Raw genomic sequence first — 21,657 nt, 5'->3', positions numbered from 1 at the left:
GGAAATATAAAGCAGGCACTGATAAATATTTGGCGGCTGAGTTCAGTCTTACTGATAAAATGTTAGGATAGGTCAAGGCAAAACATAATTTGCCCAAAATAATCATTGAAATTGTAAGGCATCGCTGTAATTAACAGGCAATAAAATAGACTATTACGCACCATATCCTCCATCTCCATCCAGTCCATCTCGGCTTGTTTTTATATGTCTAGATTATTTGAAAAGTTCAGGTGATCTGGCGCGAAAGTACTGCGCGTCGCGACGTTCAGTACACGAGTGCAGCGTCGTTTCGTGTGTGTTGCACCAAAAATTCGTTCCCGCACCCCGTGCCCTCACCCCGCACCCCACCCCCGTGGTCGCAAATTTTCAAACTTCGAATCGCGCAACGCCATCTAGCAGCGATTGGCGCCCTTTTAGTTTCTTCCAAACGTGGCCTTGAACTTGACCAACGTCGCGACCGACCCACTTTTGCGTTGCGCCCCCGCTCCCCTCGGCAGCGGGTACCCGCCGACAGTCGCGCGCATTGTCACGGCCGCACCACCTGAATGGATTCTCGCAAGCCGTAAGGTACAGAATCGCTTGATCCGTTCAACACTCTTGTTTTCAATGTTTGCGGTTACGTCATTTTTGCACGTTGCTATATTATTAGTTATGTTATCGTGCACGCCGCGTGAATTTTAATGGTTTTCAAAAATATCAATTACTACACCGGTGCGGATTTCACAAAAGATCCCACAGATGAATTGATAAAAAGCTAATTTTACTCTTTAAGTTCTTTCCTAATCACAGAAATACGTAAAAATGAAAACGTAAAAGATATAAATTATTTACATCACTTATTGGGATTTGTATTTCAAATTATTTTATTGCATAGACAAGATGTCGGCCCATCTAATTTTAAGTGGTTACCCGAGCCCGTTGAGAAACTTAAAATTTTGGTCTCAATTGTAATTACTCAATTACAATAAAGTAATTACTTTACTAATATGAATCATTTGAATGATAATATTATACATACAAATAGTTATAAGGAACAGAAGCAAATGTCATTTTTTTCGGGTTTAAATTTTATTACACTATAATATTATTCCTGTATTGTGGTATTCATTAGTGAAGATTCGTTATTTTATTTTTTTTACGTTAAATTTTCAGGAAAATTTTCGTCTAGTCTTGTAAAAAAAACTAACCGATTTTTTATGAATTTAATGTATTCGATAAAATCCACTTGAAAATTGTATTATACATAAAAAATACTATTAAGAATCAAGAGGAAATCGGAGGGAACAAACCATATTACAAATGTAACCACAGGTTTTCACCGAAATTCCAAAGACCCAAATAACTAACTGATTTAATTGATAGATGTCGAAGTTTGAATTTGCAATGGTCAATAAAAATCTCACTGCACATGATATAGAAAAGCATGATAGAACAAAAATTAATCCGCAACAGATACCAGTCTTTTAGTGGATTGTGCAAGGATTAACACTTTGAAAGCCATACGAAAAATCGAATATTTTCATTCGGGCCACGGTGCTCACCGGTGAGCCTTTTCTTTCTAAATCATACGGGTCATGATGGTCATCCTTTTATATATAAAGTAGACGGTAAAAGTCGCAAATTTTTACCGTCCACGCAAATTATCGTAATATACAATATTTTAGAATGAAAATCTCAAGTTAGTAAAAATTACTGATTTTGGCTTAGCCTAAATTGCATAGTACTGTTACGCCAGTAACACCATCTATCGCCGAATAGTTGAACGAATATCGAAGGATCCAGTAGCACCTAGAACGCTCGAGAAGTACAACGCCCTCTATTGTCAGTCAGCGGAAACACAATACTCGAAATGTGTGGAATATTCTCGATAATTCTAGGGATGTGGTATCGGCTACAAAAGCGTTGCAGAGATGGCACGGAGTCAGTCAGTAATCGGAACTACTCGAAGCGAAACAGCGAACGGATCACCTGAAGCGAAGGGAAGAAGTGAATTGAGAGTTTTAAAGTGTTTGTTGAGTGTTTTAAGTGTTCTAAGTGCTAATACAGTGTTGTCTTTTATTTAACCCGAACTCCAGCGCGTAACAGTACGCTAGGCCCACCGGTGGGTCTTAAAGCATACAGCGTGTTAATCAACCGAGAGCATGTATTAATGAAGAGACATGCACGTTCATAAAATACAGTTAGGTTAATCCATTGCCGTGTGACCAATAGTGATGATTAAGGGCAATCAATGAACGTCCAACGTCCAGTGGGTTATTGACCTAATTACGATTACTACTTGTACAAATTTGTATCTAAAATGGAAAAGGGTGTAAGTCCTATCTACATAACGGCATATCAATAGATTCTGCCTGTAAATATGACTTAAATGTTTTCGGAAATTGATAGTAGGTATTTGGAATGCTTTTGAGACAAAAATCGGACATTTTTTTATTTTATTCGATCCACAGAGCCTTTTTATTTTATTTTTTATTGCTTGTGTGGGGACAAGCTCACGGCCCATCTGGTATTAAGTAACCGGAGCCCTTAGACATCTACAACGTAAATGCCGCCACCTACCTTGAGATACGAGTTCTTAGGCCTCAGTTTTTACAGTACAACCGCTGCCCCACCCTTCAGATCGAAACGCATTACTGCTTCACGGCAGAAATAGGCAGGGTGGTGGTACCTACCCGTGCGGTCTCACAAAACATCCTACCACCAGTAACGAAAAGCTTTCTGATTGCTTAATTTTCAAGAGAATTATGAAGTTACATATTAAGAAATTAGGCGTCAAATGATTCAAAGGAAGAATTAGTTTTACCCGATTAAGAAAAATATTACAGAATTATATGGGCAGATTTGGAGGCAGCTATGGTTTTAAGTTTTAATGACACAAGTGGTGATAAAATTTACGACTGCACAGATGTTTGCCAAAGAAAGTTTTCGACTGGATAAGTTAATTTTCATACGATTTCAGCAATAGTTATCTTTTTAACATGCTTTTATTACCCTGATATATGGTACTTAAATGTATGTAACGGAATCTCTGAGCGTCATTTTCACCGAACCAAGACGTCCAATCAGCTTGACAATCCGGTGGTAGATTCTGCGACGCATTATTCTTGCTAGGGCTAGTGTAAGAAACGTTTCGGAATTCCCTAGGCATAACTTTTGAATTTCTCTCAACTTAGTTGTCATGATTAAAATGGGGCTGCTACCTGTCATATTTATTTTGAAAATGGTAGAAATTTCCAAAAGTTCAGTTCGATCGATATTTCTGGTAAGGATTCGAGGGCCCCCTGAGCTTGACGGCCCCGGAGCACTGCCCCGCCTAGCCCCTGGGTAGCTACGCCACTGCTTACATGGCATACAGTGCATATTAAAGTAACAAGAAAAACTGTATCGCAATAATAAAGTACGTAGTTTTTAAACTAAAAAAAAAAACTTAAATCGCAAATCAAACTAACATTTATTTTCATCTTTTTTTTATCCTGTTCATACCGTTCAGGATATTATAAAATTGTTGTATTGTCATCGGTACCTGAAGTTAATCGGACGGTTGAAAATTAAGTTCAATGATTCCGTTAGAATGATACAAACTTAATAACTAAAACATCAAGCTAGTTAAAAATTTAACCGAAGGGACAGTGTATGTTAAATTTACCATTTTGTAGCTTGAGTGAAACTGTGGCATCTATAATATATACTTTTTTTATTGCTTAGTTGGGTGGACGATTTCACGGCCCACCTGGTGTTAAGTGGTTACCGGAGCCCATAGACATATACAACGTAAATGCCGCCACCTACCTTGAGATATAAGTTCTAAGGTCTCAATATAGTTACAACGACTCTTCAAGCCGAAACGCATTACTGTTTCACGGAAGAAATAGGCAAGATGGTGGTACCTACCCGTGCGGACTTACAAGAGGTCCTACCACCAGTAATAATAATTTATGAATTTACTTTATATCTCTAAACTGTCTTTCATTAGATTAGTCATAGAGAATTTTTTTAAATAAATCTATTAGAATTGGTGACAACGCCATCTAGTGATGACCATTGACACGATAAAACTCTTCTATTAATGCCAACTGTAACCGACGAGCGTACGACACACTTGCTGGTAAATGGTTATTGTCGCCCGTTGACACTGGTAATACCGGTGACTTTTTATAACGCCAAGGCTCTATCTATAATCGACGCATATTTTACATAGTTTTCTAACTACTTGAAACATATCTTCTATTAGTTATATACATTAACGGGACTGTCACAGTAAGAAAATTATGTATATCATTTTAATTATTTATTCTGTATGCACAGCGAGTTTCATGTTGTCTTCCTTACTATAATTCATTGTGAACAAAACCACTGGTTCTTAACAGACATAATATGTAACAACTCCTATTTTGAATTTAAAAATTATTTAATTACTAAACAATGAAAATCTGTACATTTAAGAGTATTTAAAATCAGGAAACTTAGGAACTTTTATGATATTTCATGTTAGTGGCTTATTTCCTAGGAGATTTGCCCATTTAAACAATTTTTTTTCTGCTCTGCAATCTGCACTTATTTTAAATTGAATGTGTTTTTTTATGTACTAATTATATTCGATTAGTGGTGGACTAATTAAATATGTGTATTTATTCTTTTTAAAACTATTACGCATTTGTACTATATAAGCTCTCTCTATCCAAGGCACAAAGAGAGATATTGTTATGAACAATAAGTCTGTTCATTGAAACACTCCTATCCCTACTTTCAAATCAATATTTACATTTTGTTTGCCATGTCAAATAAAGATTTTTTTATATTGTTCCAATGATTCAATCCAAATCCATTTTTATAATGGCTTTTATTAAGAATAAGTTTTATGGCCAATAAAGAGAATAGAATGAATTGCGTGTAAGTACCTACCAGAAATTAAATGTACATGCTTAAATGTTATTGATTTAAATAAAGAGGGTGTTATTTTTGTAAATTTATATGACATTAAGAAATTAAAAGTTCTATTTAAATATTATTTTTGTATTATCTTCCTCACCACCAGCTCACCAGCCAGTAATCACCATAGCTCACCAGCCAGTAATCACCATAGCTCACCAGCCAGTAATCACTTAAGACAGTACTTTAACAGGTAAATTATGAAAATTTTGGGGTTTGGGAGATATAGCCAATGTAAATCGTTGATATTCATAAATAGTGAACAAAGAATACCTCAATGAATAATTATGTTTGGTTGTCCTTCACATATCTCCTGTGAGTTACAGGGTCCTCTGTAGAAACTGCGAAGAGACATAGTCGCGGTCTGAAAATGAAATTTTACAATTTTATTATTTTTCTGTTATATATCACTAAACATGCCCTATGGTTTCACCCTTGTTATACTTATATTTTAGAAATGTTAAACACATATTTTACTGCTATAAAGATTTTTTGGAATCACTTGCTCTATCTAATCCGCTGGTAAGGTTTTGGTAAAATCACAAACTATGAATTTTCATATCGTATTAATTAGAATTGAATATAAACAGCATTGTTCAGGTGATAAAAAATATGTTATAAACTATTTAAATATGTAAAATTATATACATTTATTTGAGTAATTTTTGAGTGATCGCATAACCAATATCGAAACTTATAAACTTTCACATTCATAATATTGATTGGTTGAAAACCTATAGAAAAATATAAGTAAGATATAATAAAAAAAATTTTTAAACTCGTCATAATGAATAAGGACGTTTGCAAAGTTCTTTCAGTATTATGTACATCATATAATAACATCATTAGGAAAAGTATAGCTTAAAATAGAATGATAAAAGAACATGCTGCACTGACATCGCAAGATGTGGGATAATGGCAAGAATCATCCTATTTTCAAAATAATAGTTTCCGATTTTAATATAACTATTGTAAAATAAGTTTTTTATACAATTAGTAATGAGCAGTTGTATTATTATGGATTTGTTGTTGTCATCTTACAGATCCTTTACAACAAAAATCTTGTAAGGAAATCTATGGAGTATTTTATTTTAATTAACAGCTTGGATCCATTATTTTACTTTCATTTATTAATATCATAAAAGTTCCTTTATGTTCAAAACGAATCGTTAAGGATCAATTAGTTAAGATGTAATTTTTTAAACTTTGCAAGATTATGTAAACTTACTTTTGCACAGATAGAAATGAGTACTCACCGAAATTACCTATATTTTAATGTGATTTACGGTCACTAAGGCATCGACGTACCGTACTTTCGGCAAATCATTTAATCAAGATCTGCACAAAACAATTTTCGAATTACAGAAATAAATTATGCATCTGTCAATCAGTCAGATGCAATTTATAATCTTCGCACTTTTATTTCACAACACAGCTATTCAAAGTCCCTTGAAAATTAAATAAGTAGTAGATATTGTAATAAGTTCTATTAAGTTGCGATTCTAAGCAATAATGGTTTCAAAAAAACTAATTTAAGGTTATTTCTTTAATTTCCTTGAAAATGCAAAATGCACTTTCGAATTCGACGAAACGCAGTGAATCGCGTTATTGTGAACTGAATTAAATTTAGAATATCAGCTAACGCTGTCTCTTTCATCCATGACGAGAAAATGTATTTATGTTCTTGTTTGCCATTTGTATTCAGCTATGATAGAAAGTTGGAAAATAACGTGCACCAATAAATGGAAATGGAACAAGCTTTTAAAAAATGGATTTCGAGAAATAGCTTGGCTGAATAAATTTAGATTCTATTTCCCACTTGAAAGTGTTTCGCAAAACATTGGATTCAAGTTAATTTAAATCAAATATGTATGTATGTATCACAAGACAAAAAATTAATATCGACTGATACTAATCACTGTTTTTCTGATACGATCAAAAAAATAGAAATTAAACTGTGAGTACTTATTAAACCTATTGTTCTAATAATATTAAAGCATTTATAATGTGAGGGAGTGCATATAGAATCCCTTCTTTATTTCGCCTGGTCGTGTTTTATGTAATTAACACCACAGTTGAAACAATATAAATTTTATTGATATAGCGGCATAAAGTAATTACATTAAATTAGTTATTTATCACTTTATAAATTATTTTTATGTTTTTCATATTTGGCGGTAAAAAGGTCTCGTGTCACAGACTATATGCTGTTTCCCACCTCTCGTGCGTTCCGGCTTACGCATCATAAAAAGGTGCGTACTTAAACGCCAGAAATGTAAGTACATACCTACCTAGCAGTATGGGTATAAACTGCTAAATCAAGTTCAAAGGAATGTAAGAATCCATTCCACGCAGAATTTACTAGAAGTCGCCGAAGTGAAATCTGGCAACACGATTACATTTTTCAAAAAAAAAAAATAACCAAAAGGTCGACGACGTTAGCCAACTCATCGGTCTATTTGACGTAAAATTAGAGATTATGTTTGTTTTCCGGTCATAAATGTTATGAATTCGGCTTTATTTATTGCAAGATAGATAATATATAACCACAATAAACATGGAGGTACAATATCTCGTGTTGTTACTGAGCTTAATCTGGCATGGAACTGATGCGATTATGTGGAGCTTGGCGCCGAACACACACAAGTGCTTGAAAGAAGAATTACACGCCAACGTGTTAGTTGCAGGAGAATATGATGTGACAGAAATACAGGGGCAAAGAGTTGACTATATTGTGAGTATAATTTCTGACATAACCAAAAAAGTTTGTAATATTCAAACGCCATGGCTTAAGTACACCACTAGACATTTATCGTTTAAGATACAATAAAAAAAAAATAACAGAAATATTTGAAAATTAAAAAATGTACTATTTTTTTTAAAAATTGACAATTTTTTTTGTAAACTTACAGTGTAACTCAAACAAAAGACCGAAACAATAATGATTTAAATTATTACAGATTAAAGACTCGAAGGGGCACATCTTATCACAGAAAGATACAGTAACAAAGGGAAAGTTCTCATTCGTCACAGAGAATTATGATATGTTTGAAGTTTGCTTTATATCTAAAGTACCATCAGGTAATTTTATTTTGGAACTAACTGAATAATTCTTGTAATATTTTTGTTTTAATAAAGGTTCTTTAGATTAGTTTAGAAAGTACATAGAGATCAGCATAGAAAAGTAGGTCACAGTTTACTGATACTTAATATACCTTCTGACGTTTTAACTATTACGAGTCTGAATAAAACACTAATGTGCAAAGGCAGCCTGATGGCAAATTGCTTGGCAAATTGCTCCAATCCTTTCTGATGATCTACTCCGTAGATATTTTTAATAGACGGATTATAATGTTGAGCAGGAAAATAATACTCTATTTAGTACTATAGGACCAGTTAGTTATGATCGGCTGGTAACTTCAAAGTCCCAGCAATGCCAATGCTGTCACCTATCACCAAAGCATATGACTATTTCACTGCAGTAATAACCAGGATGGTGGGCCCTTATGTGGACTGATAATACTACTAGTAAAAAAACATATACAGCATAATTCACCATTAATTAAAATACATTTTTCACCAAGGCTTGGAAGGGTTTTCTTTTAATAATATTTGTGTTAACCCCATAACTTATAGATACAACAATGTTGTGTAAATCTGTGTAGGCCTCTCCTATCTCTTGTCCCTCAAAGCAATCAAGCTTTCTGATTTCACTAACAGAAGTCATAATCGAAATATGTTATTGGTATCCAAATCTAGCCTTGTTGCTGCTATTATTTCCTTTATAAATGCATTGCATTGCGACTGCTATTATTTCCCTTATAAATGCATTCTCAGGTCAGCTATTGATTTCTCTATCAGCAGTGAAGTTGATGAGATCAAATAGCTGTAATTGTTACAAAAAAAATTATAATAGAAAATCTATTGGCCATTTAGATCTCATTCTCACGACACCTGATGTCTTATTGTGGGTAGCAAAGTGCTAGCCGGCTGTTCCAGATATAATTCATCATCATAATCAACAACGGCCCCCAGTCGTCCACTGCTGTACATAGGCCTCTCCCAATCTACACCACTGAGCCCTTATATAATTCACTTAGCTGATATAGTATAGAAAAGGATTTTTGTACTTAGCTGGTTACTATACTTTTAATACTGTATAAACTATTATATGTATGGATGTGTGCATATATGTATGTATGTATATGTATATGTGATTTTGTATATATGTAGATATACTTTTTTTTGTATGTATTCGTAACCTAATATAAATTTCATTGCACCTACCACTATTTACTCTGCACTACCTTTGGTTGACTGTTAGAGAATGCCTTAAGCATTAAGTCCGCCAATGTAAATTTTAATTAAAATAAAAATAAATAAATATACTTATACCCTACATTCAAATTATAAAATGTTTGCTGTCCTGCCTTTTAAAGGTGAAACTATTAGTTTATTGGTTTGCTATGCTATGATATGCAACTGAAAATTCGACAAGTGCAAAGAATAACATTGTAATTCAGTTTTAGGTAAATATGATTTACAATGTTATTTTTTCTATGTTTCAATATTATTTTATCTGAAGAAACATAATATAGCTAGCCAGTAATGTTATATTGTTTTTTATTGTCTCTTTCTGAGAAGGCTTTGGCTTTAAAACGAAATATTTTTAATTAATCAAAAACTTTTTATCTATTTATTTATGTAATGTAAGAGCTTGACATGATATTGTGGGCTTGTTGATACCTATTGATCATAAAAATTTGCTCTAGCCTATTCTTCTCCATTACAATCTCGGATTATAGCTTTGAAACTTTTGTGAATTTTTGTTGTTGTGGCGTTCATCTTATTATGTACTGGGTTTTTCTTGATTCAAAATCGTCTATTCAAGTATTTTTGTTTAAAAATATTTGATTCTCCATATTTATGATGAATTACTTCACCTTTCGTCATATGCATTGCAGTGTTTTCAGATACTTAAATGAACTCTTCTCTGGTGGTGTGCAATAGTAAGCCTGATTATTTAAATTTCTCATATATTTTTTCAGAAAGAAGAGGTATTCCACATCAAGTAAGCTTAGATATTAAAATCGGCATAGAAGCAAAGACTTATGAAGGGGTAAGTTAAAATATTAGTTAATCATGAAAGCAAAATGTTTCCATGTTTATAGCAGTATAATTAAACAGAAGAAAATCATTGAAATTATGTCTCCAAACTAAAATGACACAAGTCACGCTTGCAAATGGAACTAACATAAATTCAACATATTATTTCTAAAAAATAGATATAAAAATAAAATAAAAAGTACAATTTATAGAGACTAGACAAATGACTCATTAAACACCATAATAACACAAATAATGAAACATCTGTGTAAAGAATTTTTATTATTGCTCAAATGTTGTTTTAAGAAACTTCAGAATGGCTAACATTAATGATATCACAATATTCTTTATTTTGGTGCAAATTAAACATATTTTATTCAAAACCCATATTTTTGAATTGATTGTTTTAAAATCAACTCGAATATAACTATCAACTTTATCTTCATCAGTTAAAGTTTATTTTTGCTTTTTTCTGTTAGTTAAGGGTATCTTTATTTGATTCTTTGTTACTAGGATTATGTATAATAATATATTTAAATATATATTTATATTATCAGCCAGTAATGAAAAATTACTTGTTCTAATTATATATCTGTATGTATTTCTGAAGAAAGTTAATTCTCAGTTAGTAGTTGACATTATGTATGCTTATTTCCGCTTTTTAATTTTGTCTTTATATTTCTTTATTATCGGTAAACCAACTTGGGCCTCCAGAGTCGTTGGGTAATGTTTGTGTTTTGGTTTGAAAATGAACTATCTAACAAACAGCTAATAATTACGCAACTAATTAGTACGTCAGGGAAAAATAACTTAGACATAACAAATTATTAAAAAAACTTTTGTAGTTGTTCTGTTTCCAGCCAATTTTCTTTATTTGTTTATTAATAAGTATAATGTGTATAGCATGCATGTGTTTTTTTTTAAATATTAACCCAATGACATTCTCGATAAAATTTTGTTGTAAACCGTTCATTTCAAACATTCCATTGCCCGATCTTAAGCCCATCTTCTTCTTCTCTATATATAAAAATAAATTGCTGTTCGTTAGTCTCGCTAAAACTCGAGAACGGCTGGACCGATTTGGCTAATTTTGGTCTTGAATTATTCGTGTAAGTCCAAGGAAGGTTTAAAAGGTGAGAAAATATAAAAAGCTCAGAATTATATAAAAACAAACAATTTTGTTTTTCCTTTGATGTGTCCCCTTGATGTGTCTTTTATTTATCGATTGAGGCACTGCGAAGTCTGCCGGGTCAGCTAGTAATATAATAAAATTTAAACCAACTGTATGCTTTATGCATTGTATCATCTTAATTACGATGCTTAAGTACGGCTTAGTGAATTAGTCTTGCATATATTCATACATGTACTAGAAAACAAAATATCATTTATTCACACAAAATTGTATGTTCTACTAAGACCTTGATTTCGTGTCAAGCTGATTGAGCTGAATGAATGTTATTGGTTTAATATTTGTTTTAAGCCTGTTTCACATGAGGAAAACTCCTAAAAATTAGTACTATTTATATAATTATTACCTTTTTGTACATTAAATAGCATTTGCATGTTTGATTGATTTAGATTAAATTAAGTAAATATTACTGATTTTGTTAGAATGAAAACACTAGTGTTTAATATGATGATGTGAAAACATCTACATAAAAAAAATCAGGTAATGTTCTCTTAAAACAAAAATGGCATGTTTTAAGAGGCTTAGTATTATAAATGATGTAACAACAAAACAGTGTCTAAGAGAAAGATGAGAATTTAAAATTACCGATTTCTCTTTGGAATAAAGTTCCCAAAGAATAATGCCTCAATTTCACTTCCTAAGTGCTGTGACATATCATTGGAAAGATGTTTATTGGGTATTTTAATTAAATTACTAATAATTTATCACATTTCTAGAAACTTGGTACCTTAGCTGAATACTAGTTTAGTTATCTAAATCAAATCGTTCGAGTTATGAAGCTGTGTTCAAAAAGTTATAGCGTCAAGATACTGCCAAAGTACTTTTACTATGCTAATCTTTTTTATATACAGATCGGGGAGGCTGCAAAATTGAAGCCAATGGAAGTGGAACTGAAGAGACTAGAAGACCTATCAGAAGCTATCGTTCAAGATTTCACACTAATGAGGAAAAGAGAAGAAGAAATGAGAGATACCAATGGTAATGGTTCTTTTGTACTTTATGTCTAATAAATGTGCATATCTTATATTTGAAGAGTGTTTAGATGATATATTATTTAACTTGAACTAAATGATTTGAGCTCGAATTATGTCGTCGTGGTCTAAAGGATAAGACGCCGAGTGCGCTCGTTTTGAGTGATGCGACCGTGTCGGAGTTCGAATCCCGCAGGCGGGTACCAATTTTTCTAATGAAATACGCACTTAACATATTATTATGTTCAAGAATGATTTCCACAAAAAAACAAATAAACAGTGCGATACATTAAATACAAAAAAGTACAATTGGCGGTCTTATCGCTAAGAGCGATCTCTTCCAGACAACCATCAGGTGAACAAGAATCATTTGGAAACGAACTACGCGCGGTGTACCAATCCAGTGAAATACATATACAAATATGTACACATACATATACACATACATACATATATCCGTAAATATACATACAATTATGTAATACACAATTTATTATAATATAATAATAATTATTTAAAAAAATTAGGGATAATATGAATAAGGATAATAAGGATAAATAGGGATAATAAGGAAAAATAGGGCGTAAGAATAACGTCGGGAAATAAATATTAATTCCTTAAAAAAATAATTGTTGGTAGGCCGTCGATCAGCTCACTTAAAGGATGGAACAGCCGCTGTACTGTAAAACTGAAATTTAGAACTCATGCCTCAAGGTTACGGTATATTACGCCGTTGAGGTCTATGGGTTCCTGTAATGACATAACGTCAAATGGACCTCGTTCTCGTCCACTATTGATTCGGTTTGTTATATCCGGATGTTTTATTTTTATTGTTTTAAACCACATATTTTATTCATTCTTGTATACAGATTTTGTTTATTAAAAGTATAAAATTTACACGAAACTTATTAATGTTTTCTTCCAACAAAACCACTAACGTGTTGCACAGCAGTCTGTGTGGCAGACATGATCAAAACGATACGAGAAATAAAAGCTTAAGATATTTTATTTGAAGTAGATATCAATAAATATTTTGTTATTATGTCGCTGTAACTCAACTCACCTTAAAAAATAAATGCAGTAAACATTATATTATTTTATTTTGTTTCAGAATCAACGAATAATAGAGTTTTATTCTTCAGTATATTCTCGATGGCGTGCCTCTTGGGTCTGGCCACCTGGCAAGTCCTATACCTTCGCAGGTTCTTCAAAGCAAAGAAGCTAATTGAGTAATTAAGTAACAATACGCGAGTAACGTCTTGATGAAATTGTGTTGATTCGATTCTGTTTTTTTTTTTTTACTTCGTTTTTGTTATAATCTGTGGTAGTTTATATTATAGTGTGCAGTTTTTTCGCAACACTGGGAACACTCCTCTGGTGACTTAAAATTTGCGACATTAGATCTTAAATTGTTTAATATTAGTGAACTATTAAATGTTTGGAATAGTTAATGCAGTAATTTCCTAATTTTTTTTTAATTATTATTTGTTGTAAATGATCGCGTTTTGTGTCTGCAAATGTAAAATAAAGTCTATTTGGAATAATAGTAATAATAATTTTATTTTTTAAATATAGTATAGATATAGTATCAGCAACATTTAGCGTCTGTACGGTCACACATTGAAATAAAATTTTCATCACTGATTGACTGATTCCTATTGAATGCCCTCGTCTATATGACGTGCTATTTTACTGGATTTTTTTTTACGGTAGACAGCGGCTTGGTTTCACCCGTCATTGCTGACTTCCATGAGCGACGGTAACCACTCACCATCAGGCAGGCCGTATGCTCGTCTGCCTACAAGGGCCATAAAAATATATAAAATATTACATTACATTAATTTTATATTATCTAATCGAGGTTTAGTACTTACTGTTTAGATTAAATTTGGAGGGTATTTTGAATTAACCAAAATTTGATATGATCTAAATTAGCTACATAGATAAAAAACCATATACTGGAGTCTAATTTTAATTTTAAAGATACCCCATTAACATCGCCTGCAGAAATTAATCTCATAGAAGCGCGCACAGAGACATCGCTTACGGCCACTAACTCACATTCACAAAGTTATTCGTGCAAAATCGTAGAAACGACAAATTTATTTAAGTTAATGAGCGTTTTTATTCTCTGAATAGACCGTTCATTTTAAAACTAGCAGTGGTATACCGGTGGTAGATTCTGCGAAGCACTGCTCTTGCTAGGGCGTGTTAGCAACATTCCCGGTTTGAGCCCCGTGAGCTCATCTACACGACAAGAAACTGAAATAGCCTCAAGGCTATCAGCATAGGCAGGGAAAAAAAGCGAGGTAGTCGTGTATGTGTACTTATAATATGGTGACAATACGTAATAAAAAACTCGAATCAGTTTATTAGTGTTTAAGTCTGTTCTTCCTTCAACAAGTGCCCCGACCACGACACGTCCTATTCCTGTTTCTATCCATATTCCTATCCATTTTACCTTTTTGCATAAGCCGGAGTGGACGGCCATACCCTGGCTGTAACAGAGCGTAGCTATAAAAATGAAGTAGGTACTTTTCTTCTGTGTACAACGTACTCTGTGCTTTTTGCCACAAGCTAGGACTTCCCCTTGTGTTGTTAGTACCTACACGAAACATGCTGACCTACGCATGTTTAACATAAACTAACCGGAGAATCAAATCTGGACCCGTAATAATCGTTACGACTAATTTTCACAATATGTCACTAAGATCAAGTAAACTTAGGCGAATATATGTTTTTTTTTTAAATTATTCAGAGAAAGTCCTATAAACAAAGTAACCAAGAAATTTCTAGAATAATTTCTAACTAGAACTGCCAATGGAGGTCAGTTTAAGACAATTGTTCGTTGAACTTTTTTTTTTAGTCTGACATTATTTTATGCTACACTCCTTGCTTTACGATTAAGTTATTATATAACGCATATATTTTATATTTAAACTAGAGGTGGGTCGCTAATTCATAACAAGATGGCCCAAAGAATATAAAATTTATCAAATTACAAAATGAACACAACAAAATATGAAATATTGTGAAATAGAAACATAACGAGTGTATGATAAAAAAATTGTATTTATATATTTTTATATTAATCGCCGGACAACCAAATCACAAAATATCATATATAGACGGAATGTAAAAAAATATACATAAATATATAAATAAGAAGTAAGAAAATAAAACATTACATACAAAAATAAAATTTTCTTTTGTAACGGACAATATAATTTTTATAAGTATAAGGAATTTCATTATAGTCGGATTTTTTATTAGACGAAGTAAACTGACGTTTACTGTGTTGTCAGTTTTTGATGAAATAAAAATAGTGTTGTGACAAAGTGAACGATTGAAAAAACTCCTGAATTAATGAAATTGCCTCGATTGTCTAGTGAATAGTTAGTGTGCCGAACTGCCGATATCGGGCACGGGGTTCGAATTTTAGCCGTGCTTTGTACATACCAACGAGTTTTCGACGAAACATTATGTTCCTATGGTATCTACCTGTACTGAATACCGAGTGTTTTAAACATTAAGAAAAACATTGCGAGGAAGCTTGTAAGACTGTCCTATTTCCAATGCATCATATAGTTGAAACTATAGATGTATAAAATATAACAATAATTATAGGTACATAGGTAATGAAAATAAAAAAACTGATTGTAGTTACATACTACTAGTAACATATTATTATATTGGATCACTTTAATACAATTTTATTGTAAAATATAAATAATATTCTTTTATAGTTTGAAATTAATGATTAACTCTTCACACTCATTGTTCATTTATGTGATTGAACGAGAACTGAACGCATCACTATTACTTTAAATATAGCAACATTATTTTACAAAGTGACATTAGCTACTGTCAGCTGGCTTCGTCTAATTAAAAATCCGACTATAAGTATGTTATACCAATACTGTTGTATGGCTTCCACGTAATTTATTTGTAAAAACTGTTCACATTAAATTAGTACAAATTGCACCACATTATATTATTTCTATATTGACATAATTTATTCTCCTTATATACAATAAAGCCCACTGTGTGAACTTTGAAATGCATCTAAAACAGCGCAAACTCTGTGATATTTACTAACTGCGTCATAATATTCACTCGTATCAATCTCACGGTATCTAGGAACGTACGGAATCCACGCCAGTTCTCTCTAGCATTAAAACCTAAATAAGATTTGTGATCGGTTATTCTTATCAAAGGGGAGAATAGTCTAGTTGTACGGTGAGATGTTTGACGCCGGCTTCCCTGAAGATCCTCGCGACCTGGTCCGTCACGTATCGGGGGTCCACTTCGCGGGCCACCTCGAGCTTCATGGCACCAACGTGAATTTCACTGCAGAGAGTCCAAAAGTGCGGTTCCTGGACAGCATGCACGCCGGCCAGGCCCACGACGCGCGTGTACAGACTGGGCAACGCGCGCTCCAGAGAGGTCGGAGTCCGTTGCATGAGCACCCCGGCTGAGTCCCGCACTAGGGGTATGACACTCGCGGCGATCAGAAGCGCGATTGCCATTGAACAGATCGGATCGGCTCGCATCCATCCGAACGTCTGCATGAGGATAGCGGACACTATTACGCCGACGGAACCGAGCGTGTCGGCCAGAACGTGAAGGAACACCCCTCTCATGATGGCCGAACCCGCACCGGTGTGCACTTCGTCGTCGTGCGAATGCCCGTGGTGGTTGTGCGAATGTCCGTGCCCGCCGTGGGAGTGACCATGGCCGTGTCCATGACCGTGGTGGAACGCGTATATGCCCACCAGGTTCACGAGGAATCCGAGCACCGATACAACCAGCAAACGCTCATGTTTTACCTGAAAGTAAAATAGAAATTATTTTATATTTTCATTTTGAAGTTTAACTTGCGTCTGTTACACTATCAAGCAGTCTTAGCAACTATTGTAGTTAAAACGAAGGCCGTTCCGCAACATCGATTTTAGCCGATTTATTTTGAAATGGTTCTGCCAATAGTTACTTATTTACAAGCGTTCATATTTCATAGGCGATAGGGCATAGAAGCTTTAACTCTTGGGTAATTTTTAAAACGTTTTTATTAGCTCGACTTGTACATGTCTATAATTTTGAGTAAACTTCACAACGCGCGATTAGCTTAATAATTTTGACACGTATCAAGAACCGATGAAAATACTTTAATTATTTTACTTTGACCTTATATTTTTGTTTGGCTTGTTCTTAGTGTGTACACATATTTTTTTAATTAATTAATTATATTTATATCTTTGACTATATAGGGTGGGGAGTAAGGGGACATCGGAATGCTACCTTCACCGGCCCTATTGTCAACCCCACCTGCACGCACCGGATGGCGGCGGCGACCAACAGGTTGCCGTGGTGCTCCCTGCTAGAGAACGAACGGGGCAATGGCGACCGAGCAATGGCGGTATAACCATACACACCCGTCAGGACAACCTGTACGGAAGAGGCGTCAGAAACCTTGGGGATCAAATACCCCCTAAAATGCTGGTGCAGAAGGCAACGGGAAACCACTGCACTAATTTCCCACGAGAGTCATGAGCAGGTCGTATCCGACTGATGCATGACCACGATCACTCTGTCAAGAGTGTACGAATAGGAAGAAGAATATAGATCGGTAGTCCTAATTACGTTGCGATTTTTCGCATGCGATTCATTTTGTCATTTATAGGCCTATGTCATGTCCCGCCAAAAACGAAGTCAACCAATTTCAATGTTGCTCGATGAAAAAATAACAATCCAAAAATACGCATTTTTTAAATTCAATTTTATTGGACGAAAACAATAAAATTACACAATGATAGTGAATTGATCACGTACTGTAGTTCAATTTAGGCACGTGTTTTCACTGAAGACGTCGTCTGATACCGTTAACGCTGGACAATGGCGTCAAAAAATACGTGACAATATCTAAGTTTGGTTACGTAAATACGTACTATTTGTTAACGTAACGTAAATTTTGCAATGTAATTACGAAAACATTTTCAAATCTTGTGTCGGAAATACGTTCTCGTTCTCCTTGATAGACTGTGAGGCAGTGAAAGTTTGAGGAATTTAAAAAAATCAAAGTATTTGCCCAATGTTTCCCTTGTATGTATTCCCTTATTGTTTGCTATGTCGTTTTGCTTTTTTTTTCCTAACTAAGCTGATAGCCTTGAGAGGCTATTTCAGAGTAACCTTAACTAGTAGGTGAGCTCATGGAGCTCAAACCTGACGACGTTGCTAACACGAACACTAGTAAGAGCCGTGTATCGCAGAATTTACCACCGGATCGGAAACGCGACCCACTAAGATCCGGCGAGAAACTCAGTGGGCTGTGTCTGTCGGTTAATTTACTCGTCGAGCCCTTCGTCGCAAACGACGGGTTCGACGAGAACGATGACCGGTGCTTGAGGTACCCTGAAAGCACCGTTAGTGGATCGAGAGGATCCGAAATGACGGGTTTTGGGCGACGTCGACTGCTTTCCATTCTGTCCGCAGAATCGGGAATGTAGTTACCGGCGGCCACGAGGAGGGTTCTCGTATCGTGCCGCTTTATCGAAGTGCTCGTTTTGAATTTACTTTACAATAAATCAAGTTTTAGTAGTTAGATCAACACAGAGCACACTTTGTAATTTTAATGTTTAAGTTTATTCCACTAACGTTCATCAGAAATTTATAATTGATTTTCATTTTCAAGTGAAAAAACTTTAAAATCGCTGGATTAACTTGCATGTAGAAGTCTGCATATTTTGCATTTCATTTTGGACATACCTAAAAGCACAGTAGGAAAACAAGAGAGGTACAATCCAACACTCAATTTAATCTTGCAGACTAGATGCCATTCATTTTAAGTTGCTTGATTAATTAATTTGAAAATGTTTAACTATAATTTTTTTTCTTTAAAATTGAAATGCATTAAGGATATAAAAAAAGCCACTACAGATGGGCCATTGATGACAATCCACATTGTATTTGTAAGTGGAAACTCAACCACAGCAACACCACAAATTGATACTACCATATGCTTTGAGCCATAATGTTGAACATGTTAACATAATGCAGTATCTCACAATAGGCACTACAAAGTATGACATGATTTACTGGTCTGAATCTGTAAAATTGATTAACTTATCACAATAATCCTAATTAAACAATTTTCAATTAACTTTTAGTCATTCAATTGCAACCCATAATTCCTTGTTATAACTGTTGGTCTTTCTACAAAATTATTATGGTCATAGGTTGTATTTTAAGCATGCACCCTGCCTGCTTTCACCACAATCTGATGATCAACGTGTCTAAAGATTCCAGCAAATATTTAACACCACAACAGAGAGTTCACTCAAATATGCCAAAAAATAATTTAACACAGTGTGCAGTTTTTATCATTTGTAAGTTGTAGATAAAGTTGATGATGTTTTATCAAGTTTTATTATATTTATATCTAAAAACACTATCTGTATGTTGTGTAATTAATATTGATTGACATTCTTTTTATTTTATAATTAAAATTCAAATGCACATTCATGAGCTCCACAGAGTAAAGTCCATTACTCTTTTTTAACTCATTCGTAAAGTTCTAGGCTATTATTATTATTATTACTGCTTATATGGGTGGATGAGCTCACAGCCCACCTGATGTTAAGTGGTTACTGGAGCCCATAGACATCTACAACGTAAATGCGCCACCCACCTTGAGATATAAGTTTTAAGGTCTCAGTATAGTTATAACGGCTGCCCCGCCCTTCAAATCGAAACGCATTACTGCTTTACGACAGAAATAGGCAGGGCGGTGGTACCTACCCGTGCGGACTCACAAGATGTCCTACCACCAGTAGAAAGTAAAGTATTTGAAAAACAAATCTTGACCACTATAACAATAATGAAATAAATGAAAAGAATTATTGGTAAACTTCTCACCTCTGGTGGCTCTATAGCTCTCTCGACAGCTTCGCTCATAATGAAGAATGCGATAAACAAAAGAAATAATCCATTAACAAATCCAGCTAGTACTTCAGCTCTTGCATAACCATAAGAGAATCTTTCGTTGGACCTCCATTTTGACACCAGTGAAGCTGCCAACCCGGCAACCAGACCCGTGCAGTCGAAAAACATATGGAATGCATCTGATATAAGACCTAAAATAGAAAATAATTTTTAGTTCTGTTTGTTTGAGTTCACAAAACTTTTAAACGTGTATATGAAATAAGTTGTATATCAAAGATGTACTGCTGAAACTTAAGAAAAATAATGACATCACAGGCTTAATAGTGATGATGTCTGTTTCCAAATTTTATTACTATACAAGACAATTAATTCTATCTGGTTTGACAATATTAAAAAAGTAGGTTTATCTTATGCTTAAAGTAATATTACTGATGAAAGGTTCTATCTGTCTAATATAAGTTTAGGGAAAATAAGTTCATCTTACCTAAACTGTTTGTCCATACTCCGTAAAAGAGCTCTACGAAGGCAAATGATAAATTTAGTAATAAGAAAAGGAATAAATTCCTTGAATTCTTATCGGAATAAATTAACCGGAGCCAATTTTGAAACTTTTCTTTAATCCCGGAGATGGGACCACGGGACGGCCGTGTATCCTTCTGTATAAGTGGTAACATAGTATCTTCAATACTGCCTATTGTCTCGTCACAAACCTCACGTCATTTCATATCGATTCATTCAAAAATCACAAAAATTAAAAAATACACACTGTATACGTGTACCTTACGATCGGTACATAACCTCGACGATTATAATGATCAGAATATCTGATTTAATATTATTTTTAAAATAAATGTTGATTATGTATTCATTGAAGTTTTCAGGTCGCAATATACATGATCTATTAATATTTTCATTTAATTTTACAAAACTTTAAATTGTTCAGTTGTCGTGACGGCTGACGGTATCAGTCTCAAATATATTAAGTGTATAATCTATGGGCATCAGTGTGCCATTGTCAAAAAATACAAAAATGTCAAATCACTGTAATCTATGTTAAGTCAAATGGTCAAATGACATGGTCATGTTTTTATTTTACAAGTTTTTTACAAGGGGACAAATCCAAATACTTTACAGAAACCATTTTTTTTTTCAAATCTTAACAGATGCGGGAAGGGTTGACCTATGTGAGTTAGTCAGTGCAATACATCAATTAAACGCACTAAGAGCCTATCACTCATTATGATTTCATGAAATTCTCTTACTAAATAATAAAATAATTCTAGATTAAAAGTAATTAATTTAAAAAAAAAACGAAAACTGTTCAGATTTATTTTATTATGTTGTAAAAAAAAGTATATAGGATCCGTGGTAGACATTATCTTGTTAAACACCAAGTAAAACGAAGACACTTTTTGATTCCTGATTTAATCAACAATATGATAACTTAATTCACTTTGACACTTATTGAACCTTACCAGTACGTACAACAATCACTTAGTCACATAACGTAACAATAATATAGTA

The 21,657-nt window shown here is 33.9% G+C and overlaps 3 protein-coding genes across 6 annotated transcripts in view; 1 reads left to right on the top strand and 2 right to left on the bottom strand.

Annotated features, from left to right (window-relative positions):
* The window catches only part of ERR (estrogen-related receptor), a 41,376-nt gene extending 34,830 nt beyond the window's left edge, over nt 1-6,546 (bottom strand). Inside the window, exons 1-3 of one of the 4 annotated variants that reach the window (XM_089738327.1) lie at nt 6,186-6,543; nt 5,203-5,293; nt 162-1,968 (exon numbers count right to left, since the gene is read on the bottom strand). In XM_089738327.1, the coding sequence (XP_089594453.1) occupies nt 162-188 (27 nt within the window). In that variant the 5' untranslated portion in view covers nt 189-1,968; nt 5,203-5,293; nt 6,186-6,543. Of the gene's footprint in view, nt 1-161; nt 1,969-5,202; nt 5,294-6,185 lie in introns of those variants that run through there. The other 3 variants (XM_089738329.1, XM_028175447.2, XM_089738328.1) reach the window with 3 other exon arrangements.
* An 863-nt stretch (nt 6,547-7,409) lies between these two features.
* bai (Transmembrane emp24 domain-containing protein bai) lies at nt 7,410-13,739 on the top strand. Its single transcript, XM_028175486.2, has 5 exons — nt 7,410-7,663; nt 7,890-8,010; nt 9,978-10,048; nt 12,076-12,202; nt 13,307-13,739. The coding sequence occupies exons 1-5, from the start codon at nt 7,487-7,489 to the stop codon at nt 13,426-13,428; spliced, it is 618 nt and encodes a 205-aa protein (XP_028031287.1). The 5' UTR covers nt 7,410-7,486; the 3' UTR covers nt 13,429-13,739.
* Nucleotides 13,740-16,117: 2,378 nt separating this feature from the next.
* Nucleotides 16,118-21,298, bottom strand: ZnT86D (solute carrier family 30 member 7). The gene is made up of 3 exons (XM_028175485.2): nt 20,618-21,298; nt 20,107-20,324; nt 16,118-17,024 (listed from the first exon to the last, which is right to left on the bottom strand). The coding sequence occupies exons 1-3, from the start codon at nt 20,805-20,807 to the stop codon at nt 16,407-16,409; spliced, it is 1,026 nt and encodes a 341-aa protein (XP_028031286.1). The 5' UTR covers nt 20,808-21,298; the 3' UTR covers nt 16,118-16,406.
* Between the last annotated feature and the right edge of the window lie 359 nt (nt 21,299-21,657).

The sequence above is a fragment of the Bombyx mandarina genome, chromosome 25 (genome assembly GCF_030267445.1).
Source record: "Bombyx mandarina strain Sakado chromosome 25, ASM3026744v2".
Taxonomy (NCBI): Eukaryota; Metazoa; Arthropoda; class Insecta; order Lepidoptera; family Bombycidae; genus Bombyx; species Bombyx mandarina.
Note: the sequence above shows the minus strand (reverse complement) of the source record. Positions and strands in the feature narration are given on the sequence as shown.

What these genes read in the sequence shown, in the direction of transcription:
- bai (XM_028175486.2), top strand. Translation starts at nt 7,487, where the DNA reads ATGGAGGTACAATATCTCGTGTTGTTACTGAGCTTAATCTGGCATGGA. An exon ending in GGCAAAGAGTTGACTATATT is followed by an intron (nt 7,664 to 7,889) that starts GTGAGTATAATT and finishes AAATTATTACAG; the next exon opens with ATTAAAGACTCGAAGGGGCA. An exon ending in TATATCTAAAGTACCATCAG is followed by an intron (nt 8,011 to 9,977) that starts GTAATTTTATTT and finishes ATATTTTTTCAG; the next exon opens with AAAGAAGAGGTATTCCACAT.
- ZnT86D (XM_028175485.2), bottom strand. Translation starts at nt 20,807, where the DNA reads ATGTTACCACTTATACAGAAGGATACACGGCCGTCCCGTGGTCCCATC. An exon ending in AGTATGGACAAACAGTTTAG is followed by an intron (nt 20,325 to 20,617) that starts GTAAGATGAACT and finishes TTTCTATTTTAG; the next exon opens with GTCTTATATCAGATGCATTC. An exon ending in GAGCTATAGAGCCACCAGAG is followed by an intron (nt 17,025 to 20,106) that starts GTGAGAAGTTTA and finishes TTTTACTTTCAG; the next exon opens with GTAAAACATGAGCGTTTGCT.